Source organism: Ahaetulla prasina, chromosome 3 (genome assembly GCF_028640845.1).
Source record: "Ahaetulla prasina isolate Xishuangbanna chromosome 3, ASM2864084v1, whole genome shotgun sequence".
Lineage (NCBI taxonomy): Eukaryota > Metazoa > Chordata > Lepidosauria > Squamata > Colubridae > Ahaetulla > Ahaetulla prasina.
This window is the reverse complement of record NC_080541.1, coordinates 82526433-82546251: the sequence shown is the minus strand read 5'-3', so window position 1 is coordinate 82546251 and position 19819 is coordinate 82526433. Positions and strand designations below refer to the sequence as shown.

At 37.0% G+C, this 19819-nt stretch overlaps 1 protein-coding gene across 6 annotated transcripts in view; it reads left to right on the top strand.

Annotated features, from left to right (window-relative positions):
- The window catches only part of FARS2 (phenylalanyl-tRNA synthetase 2, mitochondrial), a 244977-nt gene that overhangs the window by 58341 nt on the left and 166817 nt on the right, over positions 1-19819 (top strand). For all 6 annotated transcript variants that reach the window (XM_058178123.1, XM_058178119.1, XM_058178117.1 and 3 more), the window contains one exon: positions 4314-4445. In XM_058178123.1, the coding sequence (XP_058034106.1) occupies positions 4314-4445 (132 nt within the window). The remainder of the gene's footprint in view (positions 1-4313; positions 4446-19819) is intronic.

Below are 19819 nucleotides of genomic sequence, written 5' to 3'. Positions count from 1 at the left end.
TAAAAAACCCACTAATAACAACATATACCAAAGTTGCAATACAATATAACAAGCTACTGTGGTACGATGCCTTTGTTAAGAGCAATATATCCCTGAGTCTCACAAAAATCATTTTGGAATCATGGGAGCTGCAGTCCTTCACATCGGAAGGGGGCACTTGGGTAAGGAAAATGTACTAGAAAGCCAAGCATAATGAATTTAAGCCAGCAAAACTATTCTTAAAGTATATTTAATAGAATAGAATAGAATAGAATAGAATAGAATTTTATTGGCCAAGTGTGATTGGACACACAAGGAATTTGTCTTGGTGCATATGCTCTCAGTGTACATAAAAGAAAAGATACGTTCATCAAGGTAAAATATAACATAATAAATAAATAATTTCTATGAACATTAGAATTCAAGAATTCTAATGTTAGAACATTAGAACATTAGAATGCAAGATGTTGGCAAAGTTTGAAATTGTTGGGGTATATTTTTATCATAGATCTAGCAAAGAACATTTTAATTTAAACTCCTACACAAGAAGGTGTTAGCAACTTCTTTCTTTTTCTTGCTGAGAATTTTTTGTTTGCGGTATATGCATACTTGTTGTTTCTTCTTTTCATAGTCAGCTCCAGTCTCAACTTATTTTTTATTCACATTACATAAACTGAAGATAAATGTCAGATTGAACATGGGGCACTTGATGATAAATATTTCCTTTGGTTCTGTGTCGTGAGGTTACCCATTTTTAGATTACTTGTCAGCTCATGTTCAAATTATACTTTAAAACCATATTTTCAGAAAAAAATATAAAAAGCCAAGATTCTAAGGATGAAAATATAGTTTCTTCGTTTTCAATTGCATACAGTGAATGCTGTGCTGGTTACAGTATTTACCATTAGTTCAATATGGTTTTGAATATTTGACCTTCTCGCATAAGTTTTGTATTTCTAATGGGTTGCCGGGTTATAAACTAGAGGTTTGAATACTCCACTTGGGCATGAAACATGCTGTATGCCAGTCACAATAATTTTGCTTAAGATAAAGTCAGAATAGAAGAATGTTATGCATGCCAATTGAAAATGAAACAAGCTACATGGTTAAAGAGAACTCTTCATCTGAAAAAAAAGAGAAGGACTTGAAAGACACTCAGCTTCATTTACTGCACAAGGGAAAGAATAAATCGTTCTGTTTCTCAAATCCTCTACTTATCCAACTTTCTTTCTGTATGTTGAAAATTCCTTGTGCCATGTGGTTAGCGGAAAATGTTGCAGATTCAGCGAAAACACATAAATGTTTATAAATAAATTTTATTTGTCACACCATTCTATGTAATATTCATACATAGGTACAAATTAAGAAAGAATAGCTTGGAATTTAAAACAGGCTATAAAGAAATCTCTTTGGTAAAAGAGATATTTAGGCAATAATTTAAAAAACAGAATGGGTAAAATCATCATTATCAACACTATCTCCATTACTGCTACCAGTTGCCAATCATCTGAATTTTGATCATGTGACCATGGGGATGCTGCAATGGTTGTAAGAGTGAAAAATGGTCATAAGTCACTTTTCTCAGTGCCATTGTAGCTTTGAACGGTCACTAAATGAATTGTTGTAAGTTGAGGACTACCTGTACATCAGAAGAGTGAAGAAGATCTTAAACTCCAAACTCAGAGGTGAAAATTGAGGTGATTAACACCTGAGCAATTCCAGCCATTAGGTATACAGCTAAAATAGTGAATGGGACTCAAGCTGAAGTATAAACTCTGGATAGGAAGACCAGAAAAATAATAACAGTGAATCATACCAGGGGTAAAATGCTCCCAGTTCGGACTGGATTGCCTGATCCGGTAGCGATGGCGGCGGGTAGTTCGGAGAACCGGTAGCAAAAATCCCTGCCCCCCTTCCCCCCACTCATGCCCAGCTGAGCCGCGTGATCATCAGAGGTTTTTTTTTACTTTTAAAATCATTTTTTCTTCGGCCAAAAAAAATGCTTTTAAAAGTTAAAAAAAAAAGCCTTTGGCCGAAGAGGCTGTAAAAAAATGCTTTGAAAGGGTCCTGGCAATCAGGCAACTCACCTGGGATTGTCAGAACTCTTTCAAAGCATTTTTTCTACAAGCTCTTCGGCCAAAGAGGTTGTAGAAAAAATGCTTTTAAAAGTTAAAAAAAAAAGTTGGCCACGCCCACCCAGTCACATTACCCCACCACCACCACCAAGCCACGTCCACAGAATCGGTAGTAAAAAAAAATTACATTTCACCCCTGACTCATACCCTTCATCCGCGCAGTAATATTGACAGACTCTATTTACCAAGGAGCATAGGTTCAAGTACACTAGAAGTTGAAGAAAAAAGGGCATTGGAAGAATATCTGAAGAACAGTATAGAAGAGGCATTGAGGCCAGTACACTATGAAGACTTGCTGATTACCAAAGACACCAAACCTGCCTATAAGAAAATTTTATATCTACATAAAATCACTGGGGGAGGTCACCCCATTATAGGGTTGAAATATCATCGGCATGCTGATGCTGCTCAGCTGTACATCTCTGCCTGTGGTGAGTTAAGTGATTCTGTGACATCTCCCTGTGCCTGAAGGCTGTTGAGATCTAGATAGGATGCAACAAGCTAAAAACTGAACTGTGGCAAGATGTAGTGGCTCTGAGTTAGGCGCTCTTTGGCTCTTGTAGAGGGTTAAGATGGGAAGGCAGAGAATGTTGTTGATGTCAGGCCTGGAAACCATATTAAACTTTAGGTTTCCAGACGCTGCCACATTTTTCTCTTGAGGGGAGGAGGGGGGGTTGAGGGGTATGGTAACATTCTTCCAGCGGTCAAGGTCGGATGGCGTTCACGTCTGTAGGAAGAGTGGCAAGAAGTTACTTGGATGAACTGGAAGAACGTGGGACCGTGTGATCATCAGAGGGGTCAGGAGGGTGGGACTATTGGGGTTTGTATAACTGGGGAAACGAATCCGGAACTTCAGTTTTGGGAATTGCACTCATCGTGTGCCAGTCTCCTCATGCTAGTAAAGGACTTTGAGAAAAAGAAAAAATGCCTCCGAGTCTCTTTTACGCAGAAGAGGTATTTCTGGAACCTTGACAGTTGATCCCAACCATTAGGGATGTACATCCGGTGGGACTATGAAAAAGGACATTCTCAGTGGTCGTCCCTTCCCTATGGGACATCCTTCCCCTGGAGGTGTGATTGACCTTTGCCTTGTGGCTTTTCCCAAAGGCCCCAAGACGTGGTGGACCTGAGGACTTCAAATGAAGATGGAGCTGATCAAATGATTGATTTGATTTTTGTTGCTGCTGCCATAGGGTGGGGGTTACAATGTTTAATATTGTGGATTTTAATGTTGTAAACTTCCGGGAGCCACCTGTGTATGAGCTGGGAAGCCATACAAATCTGCTTAATAAATAAAAAATAAATAACCATTATAATATAGTCATCATCTATATCTCTAGGGCAGGGGTCTCCAACCTTGACAACTTTAAGACTTGTGGACTTCAACTCCCAGAGTTCCTCAGCCAACAAAACTGGCTGAGGAATTCTGGGAGTTGAAGTCCACAAGTCTTAAAGTTGCCAAGGTTGGAGACCCCTGCTTTAGGGAGATAGATGTTAGTTATTTCCAGTTACTGACCACAACAAAATTTTGCCCATGTTCTTAGTTCAAACCAGGTACTGTATTTTTCAGACTATAAGACACACCAGAGTAAAAGACGCACCTTATTTTTCTGGGAGGAAAATAAGAAAAATGCTGGTTGGGGGTGGATCGGCCTCCAGGAATATCCCCAATCAGCTGTTCCCAGAGGTGAACTTTAGCAACAGGTTCATTGGTTGTGAGCTCTGCGCCTTGCTTTTTTTTCAGTCTTTTTTTCAGCTTTTTTCAGTCTCTCAAATGGAGGTTTCAGAGGCTTTTTTCAGGCTCTGACATCTCCATTTCAGAGGCTTTTTTCAGAGGCTGGGCGGGGTTACATTCAGACTATAAGATGCACCCAGATTTTCACCCTCTTTTTGGGGGTAAAAAGGTGCGTCTTATACTCTGAAAAATACGGTAATTGTTGGTGATTAATTTGTTTTTAAAGGGTGCTTGAATTGCATAAAGGCTTTTTCTCCTACTCTACCTCTTCCCCAAGATCTAAGATATATTACACACAATATATTGCCACTTATGTGGCTGTTTACTTTTTATGGTTTGCAGTAATTGATGTCATTAAATGAAAGGTAAACTTTTTCTTAGGGTACACTGCAAGGCATAAGCTGTTACATCACTTAACCCCATCTTTTCTTTTTGGCTTATATCTTTTATTTTAACCACTCCAGGACTCAAGATTAGATGGGTGAACTGCTATTTTCCATTTACTCACCCTTCCTTTGAGATGGAGATCAACTTTCAAGGAGAATGGATGGAGGTCTTGGGATGTGGGGTCATGGAGCAGCAGCTAGTTAACTCAGGTATGAAAATTCCTTTTGCTTCGTTGACCTCTCTGTTAGCAAAGACTAGTGCAATCAGTTTCACAGCCAAGCACACTGCCTTTATTTGCAGCGCACTCTCATATACACCTGCAGATCACCGTTAGTAACTGTGCCTATTAACTTAGAGACAAAGAACAAACATAGCATTCTGAATGCTGATGTTGCTACATTATTTGGTAAATGAGAAACTAACACTGAAGCTGAATTATTCACTACTGGTGGGAAGCAATTTTTTTCTTCTTTATAATTGAATAATGCATGGATTATATTATTTGCACAGAAGTGGAGTACATACTAATAGAATAGTATAACTATAGGAAAACTACAGAATTCCAGCATACTATGATTTGACTTGAGCTACAATTTGCTAAAGATCTGCCTTCAAGACAGTATTTTATTTAGAATAAAATAGAATTCTTTTTTGGCCAAATGTGATTGGACATACAAGGAATTTGTCTTCAGCGCATAGCTCTCAGTGTACATAAAAGATACAAGTGATAAATCATGATCATAGTCATCATAAAAATACATTCATCATAAATCATAAGATACAACACTTAGCGATAGTCATAGGATACTAAATAAGCAATCAACATAAATCATACTAGAAACTAAATAAAACTATATACAACAAACTTATAGTCATAATAGAACAGAATTTATTGGCCAAGTGTGATTGGACACACAAGGAATTTGTTTTGGTGCATATGCTCTCAGTGTACATAAAAGAAAAAGAAAAAAATACCTTCATCAAGGTACAACATTTATAGTCATAAGTAAAAAGGAAATAGGTAATAGGTAATAGGAAGAATGAGAAGAATAATAGTAATACAGTCTTAGTAAATAGTTTGACATTGTTGTGGGAATTAGTTGTTTAGCAGAGTAATTAAAAATCTCAGACATATAATACTATCAAACACCAATAAGTGCCAGGATTAATGTGTATAATTAAATCATAAAATGTAAGAAGAAATCCTATCAGTCATTTGGTCCAACCCTCTGTTCAGCACAGAAATTCATGAATCACTTAGCTATCCCTCCCCCAACAAATATTCAACCAATCTCTATTTGAAAAGATCCAATAAAGGACAGTCTGCTATTTTTCCAGAAATACACTTGCATTATTTAATATATTTTTCCATCAGGCAATTTCACTCATCCTCATTTTCCTTGATTCTTGTCCAGCTTTTGATTTCAGTAGAGAACAAACGTGTTCTGTATTGTATGTGATAGCTTCTTAGATGGCTATACAGGCAGTCCTTGACTTAAAACGGCTCTTACACATTTTAAAATTATACATGCAAGGAAGTATTGTATTCATTGAATGGCCCGATTCTCATAAACATTAAAAATAAATAGCTTTCAATTGTTATTGAGCCAGCTGGCAGTTAAAAATGTATCTGTTGTCTTGATAAAAAACAAAGGAAGAACAAAACCCTAGGGTTATTGAGAAAGGGGCAAAAATATCTTTTTATTATTATACATGGTAAAACTATGATAGAAATTGAGTAAGTTTAAGAATTATAAATGTATTAATAATGAAAAAATAATTGTTATTTTAAAGAATACATTTGGGATGGATTTGCCTTCAAGTATAGCAGTGGATGGCCTGTTTTTGTCAAAATGCCATAACAGAATATGGTGGAAAGAAAAGATAAAAATCTATCCCTGAAGTTAGTTTGCTCCTTGAACATTTCAGAATCCAGTGAGATTTCTATATGCTTTGATGTATTTAGTTTTGAATATTTATCTGGGAACTTGTGGGAACTTTTCATTCTTTGCTTTCCCAAAGATAGTATCATTTTACCTCAAAACCCTTTCTTTGATTTTACTGACATTTCAGTAGAAGCATGTCTTCCGCTGAGGAATTTTTTGAGAAATGAAAAAACAAAAATTTTCATTGATGTCACTCACAACTATCTCATTCCTGGTTTTTTTTCTCTCATTGGATTTCTGGATTAAAGGCTTTTCATATTGTCTTAGAGAATACATATTATCTCATGTATTTCACAATGAGCAACGTAGACCAACACTACACTGTGATCTAGAAAGAATTGTAGAGTAAAATCTATTCTTGTTTGTTTTACATTCATAAATCCTAATATTCTTTGTGAAGAAAGTTTCTCACTGAGGAAAAAAATGTAATAAAAGCACGATATGTAACAGCCAGAGTAAATGTACAAAAGTAAGTTTCTTTCTTCTCAAGGGGGCTTACTCCAAAGAATCCAGTAAGGGAGGTATGTATAGACATGTGTGCCACAAGCCAAGCCCAAGACACTTAAGAAATGGTCACTATTATTTTTCACCTAGTGATACTTTAGTTACTATGGTTTACAGAGTGCGAAAGTTGCAGAATGTGTGTTTTGGGCCACATTCTTCCTTGGAGGTCTTTTTATTCCTTTTTAAGCTTGCAATAAGAGGGATTCGGTGGCTCAGTGGCTAAGATGCTGAGCTTGTTGATTGAAAGGTTGGCAGTTAAGTGGTTCAGTTCAGCTGTGTAATGGGGTGAGCTCCCATTACTTGTCCCAGCTTCTGCCAACCTAGCAGTTCGAAAGCATATAAAAATGCAACTAGAAAAATAGGGACCACCTTTGGTGGGAAGGTAACAGCATTCTGTGGACCTTTGGCATTTAGACATGCTGGCCACATGACCACAGAGACGTCTTTGGACAGCGCTGGCTCTTTGGCTTTGAAATGGAGATGAGCACCGCCCCCTAGAGTCAGGAACGACTAGCACATATGTGTGAGGGAAACCTCTACCTTTACCTAAGCTTAGTGGTATTTGCTACAGATTATGTTCATATCTTGAGGAGAAGCTCTATAATATTTCTTACTATTATGGGTTGTCTTGCTTAAAAGAGTATTTGGGTATGTTTATTAAGTCAATTGTTCCAGTGTGAGTAATCATATTAATCAGGGATGATCAGAGCTGTTGCTTTATATGATATGGGTTACATCAACCCTTAGAATTGTCTCAATATTCCAACTTTGTTTTAAAATGTTGATATGTTCCATGCACAGAGTATATAGAATAAGTAATAACTAGTAGCTAAAAGGGTATATGATTAATATTAACTTGTTTTATTTACTGGATTGATGAAGCCATCAGAATGCAGTTTTTTGAAGACTGTATCAAACCTCAGAGTGTGTTTCCTTGTGAAGAATTTTTTTTTGTCCTTCACATCTAGCTCTGTACCTCTTTGCAGATGGTGCCTTATGAGTTGTACAGAAGCTCTCCAGCAGGTGAAGTATGTAGTATATCTTGTGTGCCAATCCGGTATCAGATGTCTGTGGGGAAAACTGTAATTACTTCTCAATAACACTGCAGGAATTTGAAACAGAACATTATGCTGCTGTGCTTGGGATTTAACAAGGATGATATAGCAGGCTTTGTTGAATTTGGAAGAGTTCATGTAGCTCAGTTCAGCTAGCTGGAGATTTGAATGTGTGTTGAGCCATTCCAATAATAGAATGGGCAAATTTAGCTTTTCAGCTGACTGGGCTGGAAAGCCAGGAAAGGAAGCATCTGCTGTAACAGGCTAAATCTGATTCAGTCATGCTATTGAGACAACGGCCCTTACATCTTATTGATGATGTCTTATTCAGGAATAAGCCTTTTCTTTTAAGTCCACTAGACGTAAATTATTAGAGTAGTAATTGTTTAATATACCAGGGAGGACATGGAAGAGGGGACCATTCCCAAAGAAATACAGGTAACCTTGTAATCCTCAATTTATAAACACAATTAGGACCCGAATTTCCATTGTAATATGTTGTGGTTGCAGGTTGAGTTGTTCCTAATTTTACAATAATTTTTACAACAGTTATTAAGGAAATCGCTGTGATTGTTAAACAAATCACTGCAGTTGTTAATGAATCACATAGTCATTAAGTGCTGGGAATCCAGCATCCCCAATGGGTAGTTTTTTGGAGAAAATTGACAAAAAAGCTTGCAAATCGTGACTATGTGACCACAGGATGCTGCAACCCAACAATTGTAAATGTGAGCCAGTTGCCAGGCACCCAAATTACAATCATGTGACTGCTAGGATGGTGCAACAGTTGTAAGTGCGATTACAATCGTAATCATTATTACATAATTATCGTAAGTCATGTTCTCCAAGGCTGTCATAACTTTGAGCAATCATTAATTGAACAATCATAAGTTGAGGACTACATATATGTTCTAGTTACTTCCAGTGGGGATTCCCTGATAAGATGTATTCATTATTGGGGAACCGTGTCAGTTCGGTAATCTCATCCGCACTTAAAAGGTTAAACATTAATTCATTCCTAAAATTTTTCATATATGTTTAATGCATTTTAGAGAGTTAATTATTTTATGGTCTATGTGGAAATGAACTGCGTACAATAATGGTTAGCTGGATTTTTGAAATTGTTGTTATGAATCCAGGACAAAAAAAATGAATTATAAATATCTCTGCTATAAATATCTCTGCTTACAACTTCTCATTCACTTGGCAATTTCTTCTTCTTTGGTGGACCACTGACTTGATGTACAGTCATACAAAAAAGCATTAGGGTAGAAGCAAAAGTTAGCAAATTAGTATTGTTTTCCCTCCTCAGTTCTGTGTTTAGATATATAACCTACCCGAAGGTTGAAAAATTATTACAGAAACATGTGACTCAAATCTTTTAAAAAAACCAAAACCAACCCTACAGACAATCAGCACAGTGACCATAGAATAATCCTGTTGAACTAGCTTTTGACCGTCTGCTGTTTTTTGAAGTTTATGGATAGTTTTCAAAGCAGCCCCAAACAAAGTGAGTTACAGTTGTCCAAGGGTGACATGATGAGGGCATGAATGACTATAACCCAGAGTACCCAGGTTCAAGGAAACCTTAATCTATTATGTTCTCTGAATCAGGTTTTTCCTGTTATCTGCTATAACTGGGAGTTCAAAGAACTTCCAGATCATGAACCTCCTCTCCTTCTTTCTGTAAGAAATCGAGAAGGTCTTGAAATAACTGTTAAGGACTGACTTGTAGAAAAGGTGAAACAGTTCAGGGATTGAAGCAAACCTGAGAAAGAAACTCAATTCTACCTTTATTTTGTTTCATAAGAGATCAGGCACACAGAAACTTGGGCAGGTTTTCAAGATTCTATTACCCATACCTTACAACAATGTTATTTTATTTATTTAAGTATTTATATTCTGTCTTTATTATCTATACAAATAACTCAAGGCGGCAGACATATCCAATACACTCCTATTTTCCCCACAACTCTGTGAGATGAGTTGGGCTGGGAGAGAGTAACTGAGCCAAAGTCACCCAGCTGGCTTTCATGCCTAAGGCGGGACTTGAACTCAGTTTCTTGCTTTCTACCTAGTGCCTTTACCACTAAACCAATATGGCTCTCGTAATAATAAACAATAAACAGTAAAGTAGCATTCTTGGAATCTCTGCAGTGTTTATTTATTGACTTGGCCTATCTCAAAGGTCTGGCAGGTTTAGAGTCAGATGGTTTCTGACCAACAACCACTCCATCATTCTGGAATTCAGTTTGAGCTTACTTCAGCCCATCTTGTCTCTGACGATCTTCAGACATTGAATGCATATGGAGATTCTCACTCATCCAGGTTGTGGTTTTCCCAAAGGTGCTTTTTCAAAAGGCAACTGGGCTTTCTTTGTTTTGCCTTGAAGATGTTTAGCTTCTCATCCAGAAAGCTTCATCCAATGGTGGGGAAGATAGAACACTTAGTTCTGGGAGAATAGGGGATGGGATGGAAGGAACATGTTTCTATGCAGTCATCTAGTTGTTAGCACTCTTTCTCAAAGCTGTAGAGGTCAATTGCTGTAGAGGGCACAGACTTGTGCCCTCAGGGTCACCTGAATTAGAATGCAAATGGGTGTGGAACCTTCTTGGAACTGTTGAAAGGACTGTGTTGTAGACAGGAGATAGGTGGTATCTTATCCCTCCCCTCTGTTGACAGAGGGCTGTTCAATTTTAACATAGATGGCCTCTTTTACCCCTCTTTCAAACCAATAGTCCTCTCTATCCAGAATCTATCTAGACCAGCAGTCAGCAACCTGCGGCTCTGGAGCCGCATGTGGCTCTTTCACCCCTCTGCTGCGGCTCCCTGTCACTCAAAATATGTGTCACAACTGCCAATGTGTGACACCCGCCGACTTGCAATTTATTGAGCTTTTCAACTCCCGGTAGGCCAACCATGGATAAATCCAAGAAATGAAAGGTTTCAGAAGAAAACAGAACGTTTAATTCAACTACATATGCTAATTTTGTGGCCACTCAAGAAATAGTCAGGCACTGGAATGGTTTTGTGGCTCCCGGTGTTTTCTTTTCTGTGGGAAATAGTTCCAAATGGCTCTTAGAGTGTTTAAAGTTGCAGACCCCTGATCTAGACCCTGAAGCAGGATGCCCATTGCATCTTTTTTTTAGTCTAGAGTTGAGTTATATAACAGGCTACCATCAGCATACTGATGATAACAAACCCTAGACTAGTGAATGTCCTACGCCATCTAGGTAGCATTGTAGATAATCCACAACAGTTCGGTTTCTGTCCCATGCTCAATCAAATTGACAAGGATCTGGCATAAACATATTCCTGTGTATTTGCTATTCATTCGTGTTCCATCAATTCAACTCAATAATAAAAATAACTTAGATTTTATTTTATTTATCTTTTCCTTCCAATCACACTAAACTCATTTCCCTTATCTACTGTTCCTCAACTCCAAACTTGGACTTACATCTAATTTCTCTCCATCTATGGTAATTTCTTCTTTTTTATCAGCCTTTTGCCCTTACCCAATTATAATCTGCCCACCTCTATCACTTATAGCATAGTTAGACTAGTGACAGTGTTAACTGTGAATGTTTATGGTCTCCCACTGTCTATTGCTCATAGTTACACCCACATACAGTGTGTTCAGAACATATGCATCATTTGATTTCTCCTTCTTATAATTTGTCTTTATGCCTATATTTAACTTACAGATGCATTTTTTTTCATGCTTACATTTGTTGCGCTCGCATTTGTCTTAAAAGAAACATGTATTGTTTTAGGGATGTTGGCATTTCTGATTGAAAACTTTCTGTCATCTCCATTATGTACACTCCAGTTTGTAGGCTTTGGAATAATTAATTTATCTTTACTCACAAGCTGTGTGTTTGCATAAGATGATCAAATATTGCCCTATTGTGTGACAATTCAATTATGCATGTTTCCAAGAAGTTATTTTTTAAAATGAAGGACAGATTTCTGAAACTCGCTGTTCTCGTATGGCATGAACTGCTTGATTTTTTATGAAGTACACCTTTAACATCCCCTTGCTTGACTAATGAACAAATTAGAATCTAGCATATAACCAGGCTTCTGAATGTAGAATTAAAGGTTCTTGCAAGATTAAAAAGTGGAAAAAATTTAAAGAAAAATGTGTGCTAAGGAACATAATGGGGATCAAATCAAGCAGAATTGTTAATTTATAGAGTCCTAGAAATTGTAAAGTAGGATAGTAATGTGGATAAAAATTATAAGCAGACAGTTAGGCAAATCGCTTATAAATACTGTAATTAAGCTTGCAGGGAATGAAAATAAATTCACTAATAGTGAACTGGCCCAGGTGGAGAGAAACGTGGGAAAATGTTTCTCGAAGTATTCAGAGAAATGCTGGCTTAATTAAATGACAATAATTACAATGATAGCAATAGCCCTTAGACTTATATATCTCTCCATAGTGCTTTGTCACACTCTCTGAACAGTTTACAAATGTCAGCATATTGCCCCCAGCAATCTGGGTCCTCATTTTACGACTTTGGAAGGATGGAAAGCTGAGTCAACTTTGAGCCAGTCAGGATCAAATTCCTGGGTTGTGGGCAGAGTTATCCTGAAATACTGCATTCTAACCCAGTGCCACCAAACTTGGAAATTATAATAAGAATTCTCCTAGCTTCAGGATTCTGAGTTTACTTCAGTGTTAAGGATAAAATTAGTATAGTTCTTGCTTCTCTAGTTTAGTCCATGTGTATGAGGCAGGCATCATAGCGCTATCCTATCTGACACTTTTCCATTATTCAGCTATCTTTGTGATTCAGTTACATACCTGTTTTTTCATACCATCACTAATTTTTATGTACCCAAGTTATGTTTATTAAACTCATGTTAGAAAATTACATTTAATATTTAATATATTAAATATTTTAATATATTAAATATAATATTATAGTAAGATCTGATTTCTTGAAGGTATGCATTTTACTTAATATTTCACTTAGTAGTTTTCCTTAATACTAAGGACTTTAGCAGGTCATAGTCACTTTATCTCAATATTTGTGCTACTTCACTGTCTGAGTCTACCGTGCTGATGGAGTTTTAAGTCAAAAATAGTTAATCCACCTGTACTTCCTCTATTCTCTGAAAGAAGAAATGGTCAGAAGGACAAATCATGAATTTCTGGGAATCAACATGCTTGGCAGAGGTTATCTCTCAATAAATATCCATGTAATTTAAGTCTCCCATCATGATTACGTCATATCTCTTTAAAAGCTCTGCAATTTCCATCTTCCATATTGACTGAACAGGTTATAATGGACACCGATATGGCTTTTATTCATTCTTCCACGTATTTTAATCGGGATGGTTTCTGTAGTATTGGCAGATTAATTCATTTGGATTTCTAAGAAGATGTTATGGAAACATAACAGTGTAATCCCACCCTTTTTAAAATTGTTTTGATTCCTTTGAACAATTTGTATTCTTCCACTGCTGTGTTCCGAGTTTCAATTATACTTATTCAGTCATATTTTCCCTCTTTATCAAAGAGTGCAAATTAATCTTGTTTATTGCCAATCCTCTGAGCATTAGCAAATAGACATAAAGTGTCATATTTTTTTGGGAAGCATCCAACCTTCCAAGGAGAAAGGATCAAGCATGGAGCTAGCAAGGAGTCATTACACAACTCAAAAGGACTAGGACTGACACCCCCTTCTCCATAAGTTCCTTGAAGCCTTATGTAATTGTTCCTAGGAGTAGGAGATTCCTATATTATAGGCAGAACATAATAAAGTAATTACCCTGAATCCTGTATATGTGGGTCTGGTTGTACATGCTTGACAGATTCCTGAGATTTCTTCCAACAGCTTCAAAGACCATGGTGATAGTTGTAGCTGCTCTTAACACTATCATTTGGATCCAAATGGATTAGTACAAAAAGGTCATTATTAATAAATTGGATAAATCTTGGAAGTTGTTCTGTTGCATTCATAATCCATGCTCCTAGTAGACAATACAATGTTCACTTTTGTTCCTTATAGCAATGGGTTACCAATTACAGGCAGAATTCTCAAGTTACAACCATAATGGAGCCTGTTGATTATAGTTGTAAGTTGTAATGGTCGTAAAACAAGGCAGTCACATGACTTTTTTGCTGCGGTTGTTAAGTGAGTGCAGCAGTCATAAAACGAATGTCATAATTCTGAAGTGAAAGCTGTGGTCATTATTTGCTTTGGCGCAGTTTTGCCCAAAACTCAGAGTAAGTACCAGTTTTTGATGAAACTGTAGTAAAACGCGGTCACATGACTGCAGGGCATTGTAAATTCAATCATGTTGCTAAAGGCTTGAGGTGCATTCATATGACCGTGCGTGGAGGCAACCAGAGGAACTGAGATCCAGTTTGTAAGTCTCCTTTTTCAGGTAGGTTCTCATTTTAAGCAGTTGCTAAAGTTGTAAATTGAAGACTTCCAGTACCAACTAACTAAATTGAGGACTTACAAACATATGACTCTTTGTTTATAGCTGCATCCCCTCTGGTCTTCAGGAATCAGCCCTTCTGTCAGAAGTATCTTTTTTATACCATCCTGAAGACTCACAGCTTGTTTCTTTGATGAGAGATGAAAGTATATTTTTAGTTCTAATGTCAACCCTCTGAGGTAGATCCAGTCAGGATACAAGATACTGCAAGAAATTCTAGAACTCTACTTTATTGATTTGACTACAATAGTACCTTGAAACCCTGACTGTATTTACCCTTCCTTTCCTCTTATACCAAAGAGAGTCGAGGTGATCCAGCTTTAAGGTATTTTTCCTCGTTGTCATGTTTTCCTGAACTGAGTTCAAGGGTACTAGAGGACCAACACTGCCTGAATTTTTCCCACCTCATTTTTGGGTCACAACAACTAAACTCATTCCCACACAATTAGATTGGACAGTGCAGCACCTTCAACTTCTCATTGCTAATGATACGGACACCGAGCCGTGCAAAGAAACGATTGATTTCCTTGGTCTCCCTTTGCTGCAAGAATAGTGAAGTTGTTTCCTTTGTTGGGGACAAGTTTTCTTTGGTAACAGAGTATGTACCTTATTCCCTGAATATTTATGACTGTGATTTTTGTAGCGCTGTTTTCTGAACTTGGCCAAGTATAAGTTTTATTTGTATATTAATTTTTGACTACTTTGGGTGGTTCTTTGGTTAATAAATATAATAAATCTTATTCAAGCGGTTTGGTCTAGTACATTGGTTCCCAGTGTGGGGTTCACATCCTACAGGGGGGAAATTGATTTTTAATGGGGGCAATTGGAACCTTATTTAAACCAGGATAATGGCCTTTTAGGCTTCTCCGTGTGCGTAGGAGTTCACTTTTTGAATAGTAAGAATTATATGTCGGGGGGGGGGGGAGAGATCAGGATTTTAGAGATGCTTAGGTGGGGCATGGCCAAAAAATGGTTAGGAACCATTGGTCTAGTGGTTAAGGCACCAGGCTAGAAACCAGTGCTAACAGTGCTACCTTAGACATGGAAGCCAGCTAGGTCACTTTGGGTCAATCACTCTGTCTTAGCCCAGCCCACCTCACAGAGTTGTTGTTGCTGTGGAGAAATAGGAGGAAGGAAGAAGACTAGGTATGTCTGCTGCCTTGAGTTACTTATAAAGTAATAAAGGTGAGATAAAGGTCAAATAAATAAATTTTATACCATAAGCAATTCAGTGCAGAAATCATTGTTTCATCTAATTATAGCCACTTCTGATGAACTTCATCAAAAAAAAAGTTAATTGAATAATCCAGTGAAAATCTGCAGTTCACCACATCTTTCCAGTGCATTTCCATGAATCAAAAGAACTGTGCCCAACAGATTATCAGGCATGAATTTTGATGTATGCTTCATATAATTTTTTATTTGGGGGGGGGCTTTTGTTATGAAGTAATAACATATTTAATTCCTTTGTAATAACGATGTGTACAACTATGATATTGCAGCCCTAGAAACTTAAGAACAGCACTGGTTATGGAAATCCGTACTACTGTGAATCACAGGAAAGATTTCCCTCCATTTCATTAGCTAAATGCTTCATGTGCCATTACTTACAAGAATCCTTAGCTCTCATAGCACTCAGAACCTGTTTTGAAAAACAAGTGGATACAGAGCCTTTTAAAATAACCGTTTATTACAATAATGGAAGAAATGTTTCCTAGCACAAAACAAGGTATCAATAGAAAATTAGTTTCTTGGAATTCAGAAGACTCCTTGCCTTAGACCAGGGGTCTCCAACCTTGGCAATTTGAATAGAATAGAATAGAATAGAATAGAATAGAATAGAATAGAATAGAATAGAATAGAATAGAATTTATTGGCCAAGTGTGATTGGACACACAAGGAATTTGTTTTGGTGCATATGCTCTCAGTGTACATAAAAGAAAAAGAAAAAAAATACCTTCATCAGAGGTACAACATTTACAACACAAATAATGGTCATAGGTTGCAATGTAACCCTTAATGATAGCAACAAAAAGTTACAGACATAAGTGGAAAGAGATTGGTGATGAAAACGATGAGAAGATTAATAGTAGTGTAGATTTAGTAAATAGTTTGACAGTGTTGAGGGAATTATTTGTTTAGCAGAGTGATGGCCTTTGGGAAAAAACTGTTCTTGTGTCTAGTTCTGGTGTGCAGTGCTCTATAGCGTCGTTTTGAGGGTAGGAGTTGAAACATTTTATGTCCAGGATGTGAGGGATCTGTAAATATTTTCACGGCCCTCTTCTTGATTCATGCAGTATACAGGTCCTCAATGGAAGGCAAGTTGGTAGCAATTATTTTTTCTGCAGTTCTAATTATCCTCTGAAGTCTGTGTCTTTCTTGTTGGGTTGCAGAACCGAACCAGACAGTTATAGAGGTACAAATGACAGACTCAATAATTCCTCTGTAGAACTGGATCAGTAGCTCCAGTTTTCTGGAAGTTGAAGTCCTCCAGGCTTAAAGTTGCTAAGGTTGGAGACCCCTGCCTTAGACTGTATATTCATATAATCGGTATACTCATGATCTAGTATCCGCCTTTTCTTTGAATTATAAATTAATTATGAAGATGGATCATCTATATCATTCATAAATCAGCAGCTTCAATAGTATTTCAGTTTACAAGGAAGGGGCTTAAGAAATAACATTTTTATGAATAATTTGAAGATCTCAGTGGAAGATATCTCTTGTGAATAAGCTGACAGTATATGTGTGCCATTACATCTAAAGTATATCTCAAAGCAGGACTCGCAGCTATATTATTGCAGTCTCCCAAATTCCCAGAACTGCACTGCCAAATTTTGGCAACAGATAACCAAGATTCAGTAATATATTCAAAACATTTTCCCCTTAAAATAGGATCTAAAAGAAATGTATATCCAAAGTTCTAAAAAAGGATTTACATTTCAAATTTTTCATTTCCATGCCATTACAGTTAATATTTCAGAATTGTCCATATTTTAAACCCAGAGGCAATGAACAAATGAGTAACTGGATAAGGATTTATGCAGCATTTATTTTACAGTCCTACAGATTCAGACATGTGCCCTAAGGATGATAGGATGTATAAGGATTTCTTCTTTTGAGAATGACCTCAAAGGGAAAAAACCAATATTGGATGTTTCCTTCAGTCTGCCCGTCTCCAAGAGTAGCTCTTTCTAATGTCAGGGAAATTCGATGTTGGACAAGCTCTAACAGTCACCCCTTCTCTTTGAATTGGCACAGAATTTAATATCAATTCCTTCCTACTGATTGCAGTAGGATAGAAAAAAAAAGTGCCAACAATTAAGAGACACAAACTTTTATTCTTTCTAACTTCTGTTCTACTGAGAAATCTAGAACAGAGCTGAATTTGTAGGAGTCTCTCATAACAGAGTGTTGTTAGAAGAACAATCAGATTTCAGAATTGTCATGAAATGCACTAATAAAGCATTTATAAAAGAAACTTTCCAATCACTTGTATGGCTGTAACATTATTTCAGGTCCCCAGAAAGCTACACCACTTGGTAGCTTAGACCTACAGAAAATATTATTTATATATTTATTCACTCTGCTGTGCACCATGTAGTGACTTGTACACATAATCCCTTTCTTTTGGTTCAGAGACCTGCTCAGTTATAACTCTTAATACATGGATGCCTACAAAATTACTATTCTAATCAATGGACTTCCAGGTAAAATGGTGAACTGAAGACAGCTCCACTAAAAGCAGAGCTGACCTTCACAGCAGAACGAAGAGGCAGTGAGTAGAACAGCTCTTTGTAATTTCTCTCCAGACAAGAGATTGACTCTCTCAAACTTGAGATTGACCACAAGTACTCCAGACAATTGCTCCTCACAAGGAGGCTGCAAGACAATTTTCAGAAGGTTTAGTGCTCTGGATGATGAGGAAATATCCATAATTTTGCTCAAACCACAATTTGTACCTTCAAAAGAACACTGGGTTCACATAGTTCTTTTATAATCACTTTTGGGAATTGCTTGTTAACTGCTTTCAGCTACTAGGAATCTTGGTGAAGATACATTTTGAGGCAATGGATGAGTTTTCTTCAATCCTTAGCAAGAAAAGTTTTAAATACAATTTTTTTTTAAAAAAAAAAAGATTTTTAAATAACCAGCAAAACGGTCATGACCACTTGGATTTTGGAAAGTTACAAATAGAGTAAGAATCCAAATAGTTTTGAAATAATATTTTGGAATTAATTGTAAAAATCCTTTTTGTGGGAAAATACTGTTGTCTTGAATTTTTAAAAAATATGATAGGGTGGGACTTTTGAGGCTGGACACTAGAGGGAACTAGAAGGAAGTACGATAAAATGTGCAATTAAAGGAGAAAAATACTTGCATTTGATTTATCAACACAGAATGGAGAAAAATATAAAAATGAGAGGCTACAAGGATGATATGGGAAAAAGATACCACATTAACCATACAAAATAAACTAGTGTGTGTCTTAATAATTAAAAGGGATAAGTCTGCACTACTATTAATCTTCTCATCGTTCCTATCACCCATCTCTTCCCACTTATGACTGTATGACTGTAACTTTGTTACTTGTATCCTTACGATTTATATTGACTGTTTCCTAATATCATTTGATTGTTTATTTGTACCTTATGATCAGGGGTGAAATGCTCCCGGTTTGGACCGGATCGCGCGATCTGGTAGTGCTGGGGGCGGATAGTTCAGAGAATAGGTAGCAAAAATCTCTGCCCACCCACCCCTGCTCATGCTCATTTAATCGCCCGGTCCCCACTTGCCTACTTGCTGCTTCTTTCGGGCTCGCTCCTGCCTTGCTTTGCTTCGGCTGCTGCAATCAATTGCATAAGTTAGCAACTGAATCTGCCTGCCTGCAATCCATCTCATTAGTGAGCAACTCAATCTGCCTGCCTTGTCCCTTGAATTGGGTAAGTAACTGGGGATGGGAGCTTTAAAAAAATAGTTAATTGGGTTTTTTAAGAAGAGTTTTATTTTTTTTTAGACATAGCAATTAACTTTAAATTGCTATGTCTAAATTTAAAAGGAAGTTTTAAATTTAACTGCTTTTATCTAAAAATATAAATAAAATAAAATAATAAAATATTTGTGCAGCTTTCTGCGATTTGGTGTGTTTCTGTAGTGTTTCACTCTTACTACACAAACACACAAAATCTCAAAAAGCTGTATGTGGCACATGTGGCACATGTGTGTGTGAGTCAGTTGCGTTGTGTTGTGTTTTGTGTGTGTGTGTAAAGTATGAAAGTTAGTTTTTGAGCTTCTTGTAGCTGTGTGAGGTTCCTGCTTGTTGCAGGGGTCATTTTGGGTGAAGTGCAGCTGCTTTTACATTGTGTGTGAGTCAGTTGTGTTGTGTTGTGTGTGTGTAAAGTGTGAAAGTTAGTTTTTGGTACCTCTTATTGTTTTGTATACTTTGTTTATTATTTTTATTATTTATTGTTATTGGCCACGCCCACTCAGTGCCCATGAAGCCACGCCCACCAATTAAGTCACGCCCACAGAACCGGTAGGGAAAATTTTTAGATTTCACCCTTGCTTATGACTGTCATTAAGTGTTGTACCTTATGATTCTTGATGGACATATCTTTT